Source organism: Anarhichas minor, unplaced genomic scaffold (assembly GCF_050575085.1).
Source record: "Anarhichas minor isolate MPS153535 unplaced genomic scaffold, ASM5057508v1 ptg000010l, whole genome shotgun sequence".
Taxonomy (NCBI): Eukaryota; Metazoa; Chordata; class Actinopteri; order Perciformes; family Anarhichadidae; genus Anarhichas; species Anarhichas minor.
In genome coordinates this window covers 16,899,270-16,915,170 of record NW_027466456.1, presented here as the reverse complement: position 1 = coordinate 16,915,170, position 15,901 = coordinate 16,899,270, and the positions used below count along the sequence as shown (strand labels likewise).

Sequence of the window (15,901 nt, the reverse complement as noted above, 5' to 3'; positions counted from 1 at the left end):
ATATTCATAACATCAAACCCCAATTTTGGTTCTGTTCATGGTTGGCTGTAATAACCAGTCTGTACCAATTTGTATCATTCTATATAGTTTTATTGGTGGTGGTAGGGCCAGCCTAAGCACGAGGGAATCAGGGAAACAATGCATGAAATCCAGCACACATCAACCTCAGTCTCACCGTTTGCTCTTTTACACAGCGTCACAGCTGTGTGGAGTTATCGCTATTAGAGATGGAACATCCAACTACTGCTGCTTCACTGCGAGAGAGCTGTATATGTGGTGCGTGTAACCTCCCCCAACCCTTTACCATGGCACTGACTTTAACAAATTGTAATCTATTGTTTGAAGTTCCCATCTTGTGGAAAACCACAATGGAAACTTTCCCTGAAAAGCACACAAAGTAAATCTGAAATACAACATAATAACGAAGGACAGTTCCAGTTACAATTTGTACAGCGTGATTTTATTTGAGAACAATCGGTTAGAAAACTCTGGTAATCGCTGAAGCCGGGTCAGTGCAAACAGCATGGATGAGAGCAGTGTGGAACTTCTGTCATTGCTGGCATCTTCACTTCTTTGTCTGGGCATCGAAGAAATCCTTCGCTTCATTTATCTTCGCTGCCAGGTAGGGAGATCCACCTGTGGCACACACACACACACACACACAGTGTCCATGGTTACGTTTCAGAAAAGCCGAAACTGAATCTTTTTGGCAATCATGCTGCATAAAACCTGTTAATAAGTGTAGCCATTACATTCACCTCTCTTTTCTAAAATAAACTACACCCTGAAGTAATTTGAGTGACATGTCATCCATAAACAGTGAATGCAGTGAACGAATGTTTATTTACTCCATCAGTCTGTGGAGCACTTCATTGTAACGTACATGGTCAACAGGAACCGATGGTGGACTTGTAATGCCTCACTTACCTCTATCTGGGTGATTCAGAATCATCAGTTTTCGATGTGCCTCTCTGATCTTAACCCTGTTGGCTGTGGGACTGCAGGACAGAACGGTGGCACAACAGTGAATTATTGTCGTAATAATCAGTGAATAGTGCGGGTTAGCTGATTCTAACATGTAAGCGTGCACTTACCTGATACCTAAAACCAGGGAAGCTTCTCTCTTGGACATCTTTGGATCAAACCCACCTCTATAGTAGCCTCCTCCAAAAGCCTGCAACATGTACAGTTCACAGCTCAGCATGATGGGCCTGCTAACCCGACGCTTACTTGCAACATACTTGTGAAAAGTAAACTCAAAGATTAAGCGTATCTATAATGTATACTTCCATTTGGAGAGAAACTTATTGTGTGCATGTTTTCCCTTCTTACCGTCTTGGGGAAACTCTGAAGGGCCTGTTTCATCTGAGGCTCCATCAGCCTCATGGCCTGCACGGCATAGCGACCTGACAGACGGAGCAGAGGGGAAGCACGCAGCATATTTACACCATATGATAATTGTGGAATTGTCTCTACCATTTATATTTACGCAAGCACCGATAACCCCAGTGTTATTTTGGCTGGCAGATGTTTAAAAGCAATTTTGTTTTCCCCACATCTTCATCACTATATGGACAATCACATATAAAGTGATGAATGAACCATATTACACACTTATGCATTACATCAGGAAAACTCTTAAAACAAGAGCAAATGATAACCAATGTGACCCTACTATAACAATCTGCATTATATTAATAGAGGATACTGAATTATTGCCTTAATTAACATTAACTTGGATTGCTGCTGGTATTATAAATGAAACCAGAGCTCATCTATCTGATCAATCGCTGGTGGTTGTGCAACATTGAATTTCTGGTACTTATTTTACTTTATGCATTTCATGTTTGTATTGTTCTTGTTCGTGTCAAGGTGATCGGTCGCACCACAGAAGAACTAAATGCTCAGTTCACCTTTTCAACAGTTAGCTCTTATAGGAGACGCTCACCTGCAAATCCAGCTGCTGCCAGAGCCAGTCCCACTGCCACCATGGAACTGGCCTGATGTTAGACAGAGACAGAGAGAGAGAGATCAGGATAAAAAAACATTATGAAGACGCACAGAACCTCACCTGCACCACCTAACCAGCTGTCCTACCGGTGCCACATGGCCAAGGTGTCTCCTACTGTGAAGCCTAAGCAAGTGACGTTAGCTACGTGTGTTTTGAACCACTACTACTGATCTCTTTAGGTACCGCACTAACGTTGGCTGGTAAACGTTATCTAGGTTTGGTCACGTCGTGCTGGGTCACGCACATTCGAGTAAAGCTAACGTTAGCTTAGCCGTTTAGAGTGAACGTTATCTAACGTTTTCAGCAGACCCCTGCTCACGCTACCGTTTTTCGGATGTTCGCTCCACGTTAGTGAATAACACGTCCGACCTACCATGTCTGGGTGTTACGTTCCGTGTCTGTTGCAGATTAGGACCATAACTTTTGACCTCTCATGTTTTCCTCGCTCCGAGCGTGCATGTGTTTGTACCGGAAATGGCGGAGAACTGTCGTAAAGCGTTGACGTCCGCTGGTTCTCCTCCCCTCCTCTCCCGGTAAAACTGAACCAACATGCAAACATTCACATAACATCCAGCAACATGTTTGTGTGCCATTTAGCTGAATGCAGTTTAAATGCTAACCTGCATTTGCTATAATGCTTTGTGGTGGCTAGTTAGCATTAGCATACGGCTCTGCTAAAGCTCCAAGTTAGTTAGTTATGTAAACATTTAAGCTGCACTACAGCTAAGAGCACTGAGTGGGATGAATGGGAAACTCAACAAGTAAATTAGCAATGCAACTCATGTTTTGTTTGTTAAACAGAGTGGCCACAAGTGACTTATTAAAGGATATATAAATGCAAATAAATGTGTAGCATGTTCAAAGAACCTATCCATGTCTATTACACGGCAACATCGCTGATATTTTCTAAAATTGAGCTGAGTAATGGTGCAATTTCTCTAATATGAATTACTCTTCATTTGAAAGTGTAAGCCTTGCTTTAAGTCAACACAATTAAACATGAGCTAATGTATGTTGCATCTACTTTTGTTGACAGGGTTGTCTCTTTTTCAATAAAACGTTAAAACTACCGATGGGTCTTGATTTCCTCACTTTTGCTGATTGAAGATATTTTGGTGTGTGTGGAAGTAGTACTTTAAAGTGTCTGTTACAAAACAAACCTGGATACATTATGAGTTGTAACTTTGTTGCTACATGTGTGTGTGTGTGTGTGTGTGTGTGTGTGTGTGTGTGTGTGTGTGTGTGTGTGTATTGGAAAGTAAGCAGTAGGCGGTTGAGAAGAGCTTCAGATGTTGTGCATAATAATAGTACGTAGGCCTACATGATTACAAAATGAGTACACTACCCCTTTAACCAGTGACCCACCTCCACTGAACTGTTTTGGAGGAAGTGGGCGCAATGATTTTAGCAGACTCGCTCAATGAATTGTACTTCCATATGGCCATTGGCAGAAGTAGGTCTCAGCATGTATGGACTGCTTGATAGACATCAACGTTCAAACAACGTTACCTGTGTGGGTGAGCGAAGCCTTTCTATGCAGTGGTTTCCTCGCTGGAAAGATGACAATAATGTCAAACGTTTTGTTGCCGTCACTCAGTTTAAACTGTGCAAAGTGTTCTGTGACAAGTTCCACTCCACACATTAGGTTAGTACTGTCAATTTGATATATGACACAAGTGAGTTGTCCGACTATTTAGAGTTAATTCATATGGTTCAGTTATCTGGGTTTGAGCTACATCTCAAGAGTTAAAAAAAAAAGTCTTAATTAGCCATGTGGATTAAAATCATTTGTAGATCTGTCTAGATTAAAACAATTTTATGTCTTAAAAGTATTAACTGTAAACTGTTGCTGTTGACATTCTTTCGAAACGTGATTTCTAAAATCATTAACTTCAACTAAATCAAACCCAGTCTTAATCCAAAAAGCAAAGCATCTTTTGTACTCTGTTCTCCTTGAGTTTGTTAGATGTTTTTGCACATTTGAAGGTTATATTTAGAGGAGTGGTCACTTTACAGTTACAACTTGAATGGTAACTCAGGCCTACACAGGATGACGCTGAAACTGAGTTCATACTAGTGACGAAGCATACAAAGTGTGGGAGATCAAACTCTGAAAGCGTTTCAACCATAACATAATGTTAATTATCAAGAGAGCTTCTGGAAGTCATGCTACACTGTTTTACCTGTGAACTCTACCTGTGTGTTATGCCTATATGAGCAGCTCAATAGCCAAACGGCCTGCTTGTACTGTAGGTGTATCGTAATCAACAAAGATGCAAAGGTTTGGGATCAATTAACTTTTCAAGTCATTCATCAAGCAAAAGCATCAGGTTCAAGCTTCTCAAATGGCACGGCTGGCTGTTTTACCGTTTACAATAGTGCATCACATGCCAGCAGGCCTCTGGATAAACAACAGCTGTCTGCTGCAGTGGCATCCAGCTCCCAGGCAGCTCTCCCACAGCTAAACCAGAGTTTGCTGCCACTGTGTCATATCTGGGGTGATGGCTAGTCACAGGACAGAAGATGCTGTGAACATCTGCAGGCTGTCAGTAAGGAGCAATTTAAACCCGAACGTGCCCTGCTGCGTCTCTCCTACCGTTGGACCGAACCACGGCAGCAGCTAACACAATGGGACAGTGAAGGGCCTAATTATTGCCCCTATCATTTGCATAATTACAATGTTTTTCTGAGGCAAGGGCAGTATAGAAATTGTAAATTGTAGTGGACCCGCTGTCTCTCCTCAGTGGAAGTCATATTTGAATGGAGAGAGCCTGTTCTGCTAGCCAGGCTCAGGCAAGAGGTCCCAATCAGCCAGCCGCACAGACTGCTCATTCAATAGGATTTAAAAAGCCAACTGTGTGGAGAAATGAGAGTTTTGCCCCCCAAATCATATGGAATTACAGTGCTGGTTGCATATGGGGGGAGCCAGTGGCAAGCACAAAAGCCCACAGGAAGCAGCTATTTCTGTGTGTTTTATTAACCCAACCAAGCAATTTAATTCTTTTGTTCGGGGGAGTTCTACTTCATTGATTAACAAAAGCGGGGATATAATTTTTTCAGCCCCTTTTGAAAAGCCTGAAATGTCAAGCCTTTTAAAGGAGATTATTCTGCCTGTGTGCGATGAATAGAGCCCAGAGTAACCTTTTGTCTACAATTAAATATTCCAGCATAAATATAAAAGAAAATCAGAGATGGGGAAGATTGAGTCAGGAGAGATTGGAGAGGTAGATCCTCTGCCCGATAGTGGCAACAGCCTGGCTCTAATTAGATATGCCAGGCGGGCTGTGAGCAGTCACTCTCCACAGCACGCCGAGAGAGGAGGCAGCCTGAGAGAGGAGGACAGAGGAAACATATCTGCTCATCTGTCTGTCCAGCGCCTTCCTCTGGGCATCCACAAGGTATTTCAGGAGACTTTGTTTTGTTTTGCTTCCCCGCCGTTATTTGTTTTCCTGACATCTTTGCCACCGGAGAGGGAGCGTCTATAAGGCAATGCCTTCTGGGAACTGCATAAACAGAGAGGGCTGAATAGGAATAAAAAAAAAAAAAGTTGTGAGATTGTTTATGATTCTGAGGAGTGATTAGGAACGACAATAAGAGACTTTAGGGACAGAGAGGGGTTTATTACGTAGACTATGAGGCTGCCTGGAGGAGATGAAGAGGGATGATAATGAAGTTTTCATCGTGCAGGGCTGCATTTGATTGTGTTTTGTGAGTTGCATTTGCGTTGTGCACTGAGGAGGCTGAAATGCATGTGGACCGAGGTGATCTGCATGCTTTGGTACAGCAGTGAGCTTTGCACTGTTGTCTTCAATCCTTATGGAAAGATTTACCTGATGATAAAAGTTTTGTCATCAGTCGATTAGAAGTTTCCGAGATGGTCTTCGTGTGCAGTTTGGTGAAGCTGTCTTCCTCCGTTATGTAACCCTTTCTCTTTAATTACCCGATTAGGGAAAACACTGAAGGAGGTAATGAAACCCTTAAACTCTCCCGCAGGTTTAGTTGGAACTGGGTGCTAGTTTGCTCCGTTGGGTTTTGATGGATGATGCTGTGACCTCTTGTCAGTTGGTTATTTTCCTGACCAATCATTCTCTGGAGTGACTTCATCGTCTCTGCTAATAGACGTGATGCTCCTCTTGGCTTTTTGACACGATACCTTCATACATATACTTGGCTTTTTGACACGTGCTCATACTTTATTAACCACATTTAACATGTTTACATGTTTGTGCAGTTTTTCTTTTTAATATTATGATTAGTTAACGAAATCTTGTCTTACTTAAAATGATCTGGATTGATCTGGTTGCATAAGTTTAGCAGATAGGTCTCTTTTTATTCAAACTAAGTACTTTCAAGTTCGAAACAGTTGATATTGATTTATTAAAGGGGGAGTTTCATCAAGTACTGTTTTGATCTGTTTTGAAGGAAAAGGAAAGTGCCAATACTACTGTTATATTAACAGTTATTAGAGGCATCTGTATAACAACTTACCACACATTACTGGTGGGTTCCCAATACCCCACATTGTTTGGTCAGAATTCCTGTATATGTAGCAAGATGGAAGACTGAAGGTAAAAGATGAAAAGCAGTGTTTTGATGTATAGATGGTGAGAAAGGACTAAGATCGCCTTGTGCTCTACTTCTGTACATATTACAGGCGACGAGAAAGGACAGCCTCTATTTGAACTCATTTGTGAGACTCCTGAATTTATTTCAGCAGAGCCTGAAGCATCCTCCAAATTGCTGTCAAATCCTTTCCCCCTAAATTATGTGCAAGGTATTTAACTTAGAATAGATTTTGTATTTCACCATGCAGGCAAGAACAACACATCGTCATTAGAGAACTCACCTGCTGTTAACACCATGAAACATTTAACATAATGCAACAAAAGAAGAGCAGGGTACAATACCTCTTACAAGTGTTTCTGTGCAACCTACAACACCATACATGGATGCAGTTTTTTAGCCAACAAACACAATGACGTTTACAGGGTGGTAACCTGAAGACTTTGTACTGACAATGAATGCAACAGGCCCTTCAAACAACCTACATTACCTCACTGGCTCTTGTTCAGTCTGCTAATTTCCTCCAACTGTCTCAAATTCTGGATCAATGATAAGAGTCCTGATTAAACTGCAATGCAGAAAAGCATTCATAGAGTTATGTCAATTTTGTGGGGTAAAAGAGAGAAACGCAGTATACTGTATATCATGGCATGAATGAAATATCTTGTTTCACCCCCCCAAGGACAAAAATATACATTTTATTTGTATTTAGATTAGTTAACTCCTTTATCCACCTGTCAGTCACACAAATGGTTGCTGGTTTCATCTTTTGTTTTTCCTGTCAGGGTCTCAAACACATTTTTGTATTTTGCCCTGGGACTTAGTTTTAGTGAGAAATACTCTTACCATTGGCGAATCCAACACATTGACCCAAATTCAGTGGAGTGCAACTGCACATAAATATTTGCCAGACTCTAGGTTTTATTGAAACTCATTGTAGAATAACACATCAGACTGGATCCAAGTTCAGACTGGGATTGCAACAAGTTTAGTGTGCATTTTAAGTAGAAACTTGAGCCAGGGGTGGAAGTATTCAGATCCTTTACTTTAAATAAAAGTAGCAATACCACACTGTGAAATACTCCATTACAAGTAGAGGTGCCGCATTGACAAAATGAAGGTATTTTTAGCAAGAAATGGCCCCTATTTTATATTTTATGATTAGATTATTACATTTTATTATTACAGATGCATTAATGTAAGTAGTATATACTGTTGGTTGAGCCGGAGCTAATTTAAGCTATTTTATAAACTGTTACAGTGCATCCAATTTCATAAGATCGTCACATGTTTTGTATGTAAAATCGTGATCTGTGTGCTGACAGAGAAGAGGTGGTCAGGTCTCGGATAGACCTGATGATGTGTTACACCCTGAACGCTGTTCTCCCTTCCAGGGGAGCCACTTGAGTTACGATGTGTTATGAGCTGTGTGACAATGTGACCCATTGGGCATTTATGAGGAAATAAAAATGTACACTGAAGACGCTGACAGCGATGTAATGCCGTTCTCCTTTTCATTTTTGAGCAGCCCTCAAAAATGGGACATTTTAGTTTTTTTAAAATAACAAAAATAACTCAGAAATGGAAAACTTCACATGATTTTTCAGCATTCAGTTTTGTGTGTTCGAGATCGAACTTGCAAATTATAATAACCTGCAAAACCTGATACAAAAGTCCATAATGTAGTATGATGCTATGCTTTTAAGTTCTTTAGTTTGCTTAAGATTAAGTCACTGCATCCGATCCCAGAATTTGGGCAGACCGTCTCTCTTATAAACTCAGTTCATACAATGTAGTCAAAGTCCCAGATTCAAATTCAAACAAGGATCATGCCCCCTGCAACCTCCCCTCTTTTTCTGTCAACTCTCAGCCAGACATTTTCAATTAAAGGCAAAAAAATGCCCCAAAAGTAGCTTATTTAAATCCCTCACAGATTCATGTTGTGACTTGAGATTAATTCAAATTGATTTCAGTGACATTTTGAGCCTTTTAGAGTAGGAAAGAATATATTTTGATTTGATGTTAAATCCATTAAAATATAAAAATGTATATTGCTTTAACCCCAAATTGTCAATCACATAACATTCCACCTACCGTCTGTCAGGTGCTGTATTAACCGTTTAACCCAACACCACACTATGCTCATTTTTAACCCCATTCCTCACCTGTACTTCATCTTAATTCTAATCTAAACCCTAAACCAAGGTGTTAATCCTAAACACTAACACACACACACACACACACACACACATCTCATGTCACCTCTATCCAGCAGCCTGTTTTTTCCCCAGAGGGCTTTATCAGAGCTGTGGAGGGCTGATTGGAGGAGGCAGCAGTAATGACTGCAGGTCGTGAGGTCACCACCCTGTTATGATAACTAAACTCTGAGGTCAAACACCTAAACTGCAGCGGGCTCTGCCTGCTGATGATGCCTGATAACAGCAGATGAACATTGCTTTGTTACTTTAATGTTCAAATCAAAATTCATCCTTTAATGGAATTTGATTTTTGCTCAGTTTTCTTTGCCAGACACCAACCGACCCATCCCAACAATGACCAACCAAAAATATGTATTTATAGGATCGTTTTGCCTTTATATTGCAATTAAATGTTTAGATTAGTATTTGTGGTATTAGGATATATATATACATACACAAAATATATTTTAAAACTGTAAATATTCCAATGTTATATGCAAGTATTAGCATTTTTTTACCGTTCAGATATCCTCTGAATTCTGCATTGAGCACCTTTTAAGTGAAAGCGTGTTTTTTTTTTTTTCAAATTTTCAACACCTCATGTGTCATCTTCAAGGTTATGATTACATTTACATTACATTACAGTCATTTAGCAGACGCTTTCATCCAAAGCAACTTACAATAAGTGTTTTCAACATAGGTATTCAAGAGAACTACTAGTCACCAGAAATCACAAGTGCATCTCCTTTTTTTTAAACAAGCATCTAAGAGCATAAACCAGAGCAAAAGTACAGTGCAGAAACAAACTAATATGAATACAATAAGTGCAACAAACTAATATGAATACAATAAGTGCTGAGTGGAAGGCTCATAGTACTTCTTGAAGAGGTGAGTTTTCAGCCTGCGCAGATAGATGGGCAGCGACTCTGCTGTCCTGACGTCAGTGGGGAGTTCATTCCACCGCTGTGATGATAACATAGTCGTGAGAGAGGTTTGGAAGTGGATTAATAAGGTGAATTAACATTAAAAGACACTTTGGAAAATGAACCCCCCCGCATATAAGTTGCTTACACATTTTGGACTGACTGCAGAATGACAGCTGGACAAAGTAAACATCTCAAACAAACATTGTGATTCTTAGAGTGAGACTCCAGTTTGTTTCTGAAGCACTGCTCTGCAGTTCATATCAGCCATTTTGCAGGTTTCTTTCTGGTTCCAGTTTAAAAACTTGCTTTGGGCGCATCATTACGCTAAAGGCCCCCACGTCTTGTGCGCAAGATAGAAGACTGTATGTTAAAAGTAAGTTTTGGGTGCATGTTCTCTTGCACCAACCTGGTTAGATGCTGGTGAGAAGGAAGACCACAGTTGCTTTCTAATACGTGCCAATTTTAACATTAGTGGCCTTCTAGTGCGACATTATGTAATGAAGCTTGGTTAAAATGTAGTGGGCAACCACAAATACAGACTGGTCGTGCTTATTTTGCGAGGCACCAGAGTGTGTTTTTACATCTTCCCAGACAGACAGTCACACATGCACACAGACAGGCGTGCTGGTAGTCAGACGTGCAGTAGATATAGAGCCAGACTGACTTCTACAGACGGCACATGTATAAATCTGGAATAATGCTGATTTTTTACTTTTCCCAAAGAGGACTGCTAGCTTGGCAGAAAGGAAACAAGAATTATTCAATCAAACAGCTCTCCTTCCATATCCAGATTTGACTCCAGCCGCATAAAGCTTGCCGCATAATCCTTTTATCAAACCCTCCGATGGAATACTCTTATTGGAAATACCCAGAGAGAGAAATAATATTAAGGTCATTTCTATCTCGAGTTTATTTTCCCACTTAAAAAAAAAAAAAAAAAAAAATCACCTCTGCTTTTCGTTTTTTTTATTTTTATCTTGAGACAATAATTACTTCAGGTTTGCGGATGGAGACCTAACTGCTGATTATGAATGTTCTCTGACCACTGAGGGAATCTCTGCCCTCATCAGTAATAACTGAATCAAATTGTCCTCATTTATATATATCTAAAAAAAAAAAACAGCATCTCTGGAAAAGTGTATTCGTACTGCGCCGTGGTGAGCCTCCGTCAGCCTCCGTCAGCCTCCGTCAGCCAGGTTGGAGGGAAAAACGTAATGTGGGTCAGCTGGTGATGATGGCTGGAAGTACTAATATCTCTAAAGTGGTAGATATGGAAGCTGTGAGAGCTGCTGTTCTGTCCTGTCAGCGTTTTACAGCTTTATATCTCTGCTCTCTGAAGCTGTCTGTAAGTGTGTTGGGGTTTAGGTTGGTGAATGCAGCCCAGGGTTATTGTTGTATTAAAACAATATTCCCCTGTGGATTATTTAAATTCTCCAAACTGTTTTTTTTTTTACCACAAGAGGAGTTCAGGGGGATTCTGTGTTTCTCATGTATCTCACTGTCAATAACTGCCATAACTTCAGGTGATTTCATTACGGTTAGATATCCTCATTGTGTACATATATGAGATTTTCCAATAAAAAGTTTGGTAACCAAAGCTGTATGTGACACAGTTATGCATGTGTATAATCCTGCAGTTTAACAGAGCAAGCCGGGCACCTTTTATAAAGGCACATGTGGCTATGTGAAATATTAACATGCAGAAACAATTTCACGTGTGCATTTGGGTTTGTAAAATAATTTTTTTAATGGAAAAATATGAGTTTTTTTAATAAGTGTTTCAAACTGAGGGCAGATATGCTTTAGCAAATGGGCTGAATGTACTATATCACTACATTTGGACTGAATGAGCACATTCATGGTCAAACTTTTCAAATAGGTATATACTTGACTACTCTTCTTGCACCAGATTATGTGGGGAAACTCAATGAGTATGAGATGTCTTGACCAATTCTAATCAATTAAATAATGCATTCTTCTCTGTCAAATAGTTGATTCTAATGAAGGAATTTGTCAAGCAAGTACAAGGCTCTTTAATGTGTTTTGATTGTTGGACAACAATGGAGTACAATTGAGGCACAGATGTATCAACTATTGCTGACACTACTTATCAAACTGGGATAAGTTCATTGTTGGTTTTGCTCTCTTCAGATGGATAGTTGGAGTTGATAATTAAAGGGTCAGTGCACTGATTTTACACTTTGAGTTCACTCTTCACGAGGCGCACTTCTCAGCCTGTGCAACAGTTGAATAATGTCTACTGTGGCTCTGGAGAAAATGCTTCGGAGTTGAAACAAACCCAATGTCATCAGGGTTGAATGGGATGGGTTGAGATACTGCAAATTTGTATCAGAAAGCCTTGCAAACCGTTGCAAAGACGTATTTACCGTCTAGGGATAGTCTAATGAGAGTCGCTATCAAGTTACACAAAGGAACGGTTGGATCCAGTGTTTTTGCAGCTTGAACCTTATTAGGGACTCAAGGTCAAGATATCTCGGCCTCTGCTGCTTTGATTTTTACCATTGATTTTCAATCTGTCTTTTATGAGACCCCAAACTTTTTAAAAGTGCTGCAGTACCCTTTTAATAGGTCAAGAAATGCTAGTATTATCCTTGAAGCAACTCAAGAAGAAGAATGATGGCCCTCTACACTTACGTGTAGTTTCCTCTCTGCTTCAGGCTGTTCTTGATGCATTCATTAGACCAACATAGACCACTTGTACTGTAGCTTGCGGTGCAACTCTGAGCATGCCATTAAAGATGTTTGATATATTGCACCCTGCTGTGACACAATCTGGTAAACTTTTTTTTAGCCGTATTAGCAACATAGCAATGTCACAGGTCTCTTTTTCAATCCACCACTTTGGTTCAGACTGAAATATCTCAACAAATATTGGATGGATTACTATGAAAGTTGGTACAGACATCGGATGAATGCTACTGTGTGGCGATTTATTTCTAGTACTACTGCGAACAGGTTGACATTTTTTGAACTAAGCTAAATGTTTCAACTGCTATGGATTGTCATGAAAGTTGGTATTCATTCATGGCCCCCTCAGAATTAAATTTTCAGTTGTTCACTCTTGATTCAAAGAACAGTTCAGTAGCTGCTCAGTGTGTGGATCAGATTTTCTATATTAGAAAGAAGGAAAAAACAAAAACAAAGAAAAGGCTGCAGTACAATTTACGGATTGACAATGTTTGAATTTCTGCCAGTGAAAGACGTTGTTTTGGCCGCTTGCCCTCAATGATGGTTACCGTTTCATCACACTGATGGAATGACACAGCCTGCGACCTGGACTCGGATGGCTGGTCAGTGGATCCAGGAATGAACTGACTCCTGTTTATTAGTCTCTCTGACCCGGAGTGGTCATGCCAGACCATCAGACCAGCACTTCATCCTACATTCTGCAGTGTGTGATGATCTGGTAATGGGATAACAAGTCATAGTTCACTCTAAACTGGCTTCCCCTCTGCTGCAAATGAGTGTGTGTGTGTGTGTGTGTGTGTGTGTGCGTGTGTTTTAGCGAGAAAGCAAGAGAGCTCTAAAGCTGTGTGAGAGTGAGAGTAAGTGAGTGTGTGTGTGTGTGACTACAGACCTATAATTATCCTCCTGAGGAAAACAAGTGCAGAGTGAGTGGTCCATTGTGGAAACAGGATTATAGCCTGTGAGAGAACAGAACGCTCTGCGCTTTGTGTTGGCTAATGTTTTCCAGTTGAGCTGAGCTGTTTGATTTGAGCTGTGTGTGTGTGTGTGTGTGTGTGTGTGTGTGTGTGTGTGTGTGTTATCAAATCTAGTGGTCAGAGTGTGTCTCATTTGACCAATTCCCTTCCTGTCTATTCTGCTGAATATGTAACTTTGTCATCTTGAGATGCGGCTCTACGCTAGGCCACAATCGTCTTGCGGCCCGCAGGGCAGGTGGTTATTAATATGACAACACATAAACATGCAGGCAAACACACTCTTTTTCTCCCAGTCAAACACCTCATTTCATTTGTTTTGATTAAGGTGTACGACCCAGAGAGAGAGTGTGAGGTGACAAGGAGAACGGAAGAAAGAGAAAGAGAAGGCAGGCTTTTCTTTCTCAGAGTTCCCCATGTCAGTCGTGTAAGAAAGCCGCCAAACCAATAATTTTGTCAAGTTCTTTTTTTAGCGCAGCGGCTGAAGCGTCTTTGGATTGCCACACGTATAAAGGCAGCCCATATAAAGCCATTCACAGCACTGAATGAACACGCCATCTGTGGGGCTTTCTTATTTCCTCTTCTCTTTTCTTCCTCTCCTTTTTCAAGCCTTGTAATCAAATTTGAGCAAAATCAAATGGCGGGAGGATAGAAGGGAGAGCAGTGGGGGTGGGTGGGAGGGAGGAGGGTTCAATGAAAGTACCTTTTGTTGGTCTGAAACGAGCAAGTAATTTACAAAATGCCCTCCCTTTGTGCAGGGGGCTAAGGGAAGAAAGAAATCAGTAGCTTTTAGAAGCTAGGCCTTGCGCTGCGACGGGCAAGATAATGAAAGCCGTCTTGTGTTTGTGGGCTAGAGAGCATCTCGAAGGCAGACCGGGCCCCGGCTCAGGGTTAGCTCGGCTGCTGAAAAAAAAAAAAGAGAAAAAAAGAAGAAAAACACAACACTCTCCTCTGTGTATGTGCGTGCTTGTATGTGTGTGTGTTTGTGTGTTTGGCAAAGAGCGGCAAAACAGGACGGCTGTGCCCGGCTACTCTTGGCAGAGACACTCCGAGGAACAGACAGAGTTGTCGTTGCTGAGGAGAGCAGAGGGATTAAAGAAAGGCTTCAACGCCACCGAAGGCTGCTCATCTCCTCTTACCTGTTGTCCCGTTGCAGGTGCGTCTGGTCTCGGGCCCCACATTCAAGAGGTGTTACACCTCCGTAGAGGAGCCCGGAGGAGAGATGAGGATGTCAGAGGAGGAGATGAAACACCCTGCAGGGATCACTGTGCTGGAGGATTGCGAGGGGCAGGAAGAGGTTTTCAGCCGACTGTTTTCATCCTCGGTTCCTCTGCGTGGACGTCTCAGAGTAGAGCACCTGACTGCTGAAGGACGCTCAGCCTTTACCTGCATGGATTATTACCTGAGTGACACCTGGACAGACTGCTGTCGTGGATTATTACAGGTCCGACCATTTGGAATAAGTTGATTTCTGTCTGTGCAAATTCAACTTAGACATAACTTGTTGACTAAGAAGAAGAGAAGCTAAATATGATAAACGGATGCTATCTGATGCCTAATCAAGCAGGTCACTTACCCACCTCACCTGAGATGTAGTCAAAGCAATGATGATCAGTTATCTGCTGGACAGCCTAAACGGATTCTGATTATAAATTGGTTGCACTCCCCGAAGTTAAAATATTTCAATTCTTCATAATTACATGTCATTACAGTTCATTTAAATGTCCGCTGTGTCCGGCCTACAGATGAGTTCCTGGTTTACAGTGGATGGGCTCTTTCCTGATGTGTCTTCCTGCGTTGCAGACTGGTGAGTTAAGACAATTTATACAACAGATATGTGTTGTTACTTTCTTTTTTTCTTTCCTTCTTCTTCGATAAATCTCTTTCCTTCTACCAGTCTGTCTAGCCCGCCCTTTACTCAGTTCTTTCTCTGTGCATCTCTTAGACAGCCACTGCCTCTCTCCTTGGGTTGTTCCTGGTAGTCTTGTCATTACAGCTGAAAGCCTTAAAGCAAAGTTTGTTGTCTTATACATGTCTATGTGTGTTGAGACTTTTGATGCCTCTCTTGCTTGATAGTGTTTGACTTTAAACCTATTCCTGCATTGTACGGAAATGTCTTCATCCCTGTCTTTTTATGGCTTGTTTTGCTTTTCCTAAATTCATAGAGTTTAGTGCAACAGGAGAACTACGGTATTTGAGTTTGTCATGCTTAGAGTTACTGCTAGAGGTGGGAATCATTTTACCACTGCAAATACAGCCAAAGGCAATACATTTTATTCATATTGGCAAATGATGCCATATGTCATGATGCTTCATGTCAGTGGTGATTGGCTTGGATTGTTTTTTTTTGGTATTTTCATACAAAGTTCTTTTAGCTCTTCCTTGATGAAACAGAATATAATTACAGTTCAGGTTTTACTTTGCCGCGTGGTAACTGCCATTTGTCAAAAAATATGAAAATATGAAAAGTATCTTAAAAATTGTCACATTGAAACTGAAGGGATGTTGGTAGGATGGAGTTAC

At 41.0% G+C, this 15,901-nt stretch overlaps 1 protein-coding gene across 2 annotated transcripts; it reads right to left on the bottom strand.

Moving 5' to 3' along the window:
* Positions 1-438: 438 nt before the first annotated feature.
* dnajc19 (DnaJ (Hsp40) homolog, subfamily C, member 19) lies at positions 439-2,530 on the bottom strand. Of its 2 annotated transcripts, none has more exons than XM_076088431.1 (6): positions 2,385-2,530; positions 1,949-2,000; positions 1,333-1,406; positions 1,095-1,174; positions 928-998; positions 439-636 (listed from the first exon to the last, which is right to left on the bottom strand). In XM_076088431.1, the coding sequence occupies exons 1-6, from the start codon at positions 2,385-2,387 to the stop codon at positions 566-568; spliced, it is 351 nt and encodes a 116-aa protein (XP_075944546.1). In that variant the 5' UTR covers positions 2,388-2,530; the 3' UTR covers positions 439-565. The 2 variants fall into 2 exon arrangements, with proteins under 2 accessions (XP_075944546.1, XP_075944547.1); XM_076088432.1 differs by lacking the exon at positions 2,385-2,530 and adding an exon at positions 2,098-2,178.
* Between the last annotated feature and the right edge of the window lie 13,371 nt (positions 2,531-15,901).

Bases quoted from the DNA above. Each gene is read 5' to 3' on its own strand.
- dnajc19 (XM_076088431.1), bottom strand. The intron at 999-1,094 runs GTAAGTGCACGC...TCTGTCCTGCAG, and splicing joins TCCCTGGTTTTAGGTATCAG to TCCCACAGCCAACAGGGTTA. The intron at 637-927 runs GTAAGTGAGGCA...TGTGTGCCACAG, and splicing joins TCTGAATCACCCAGATAGAG to GTGGATCTCCCTACCTGGCA.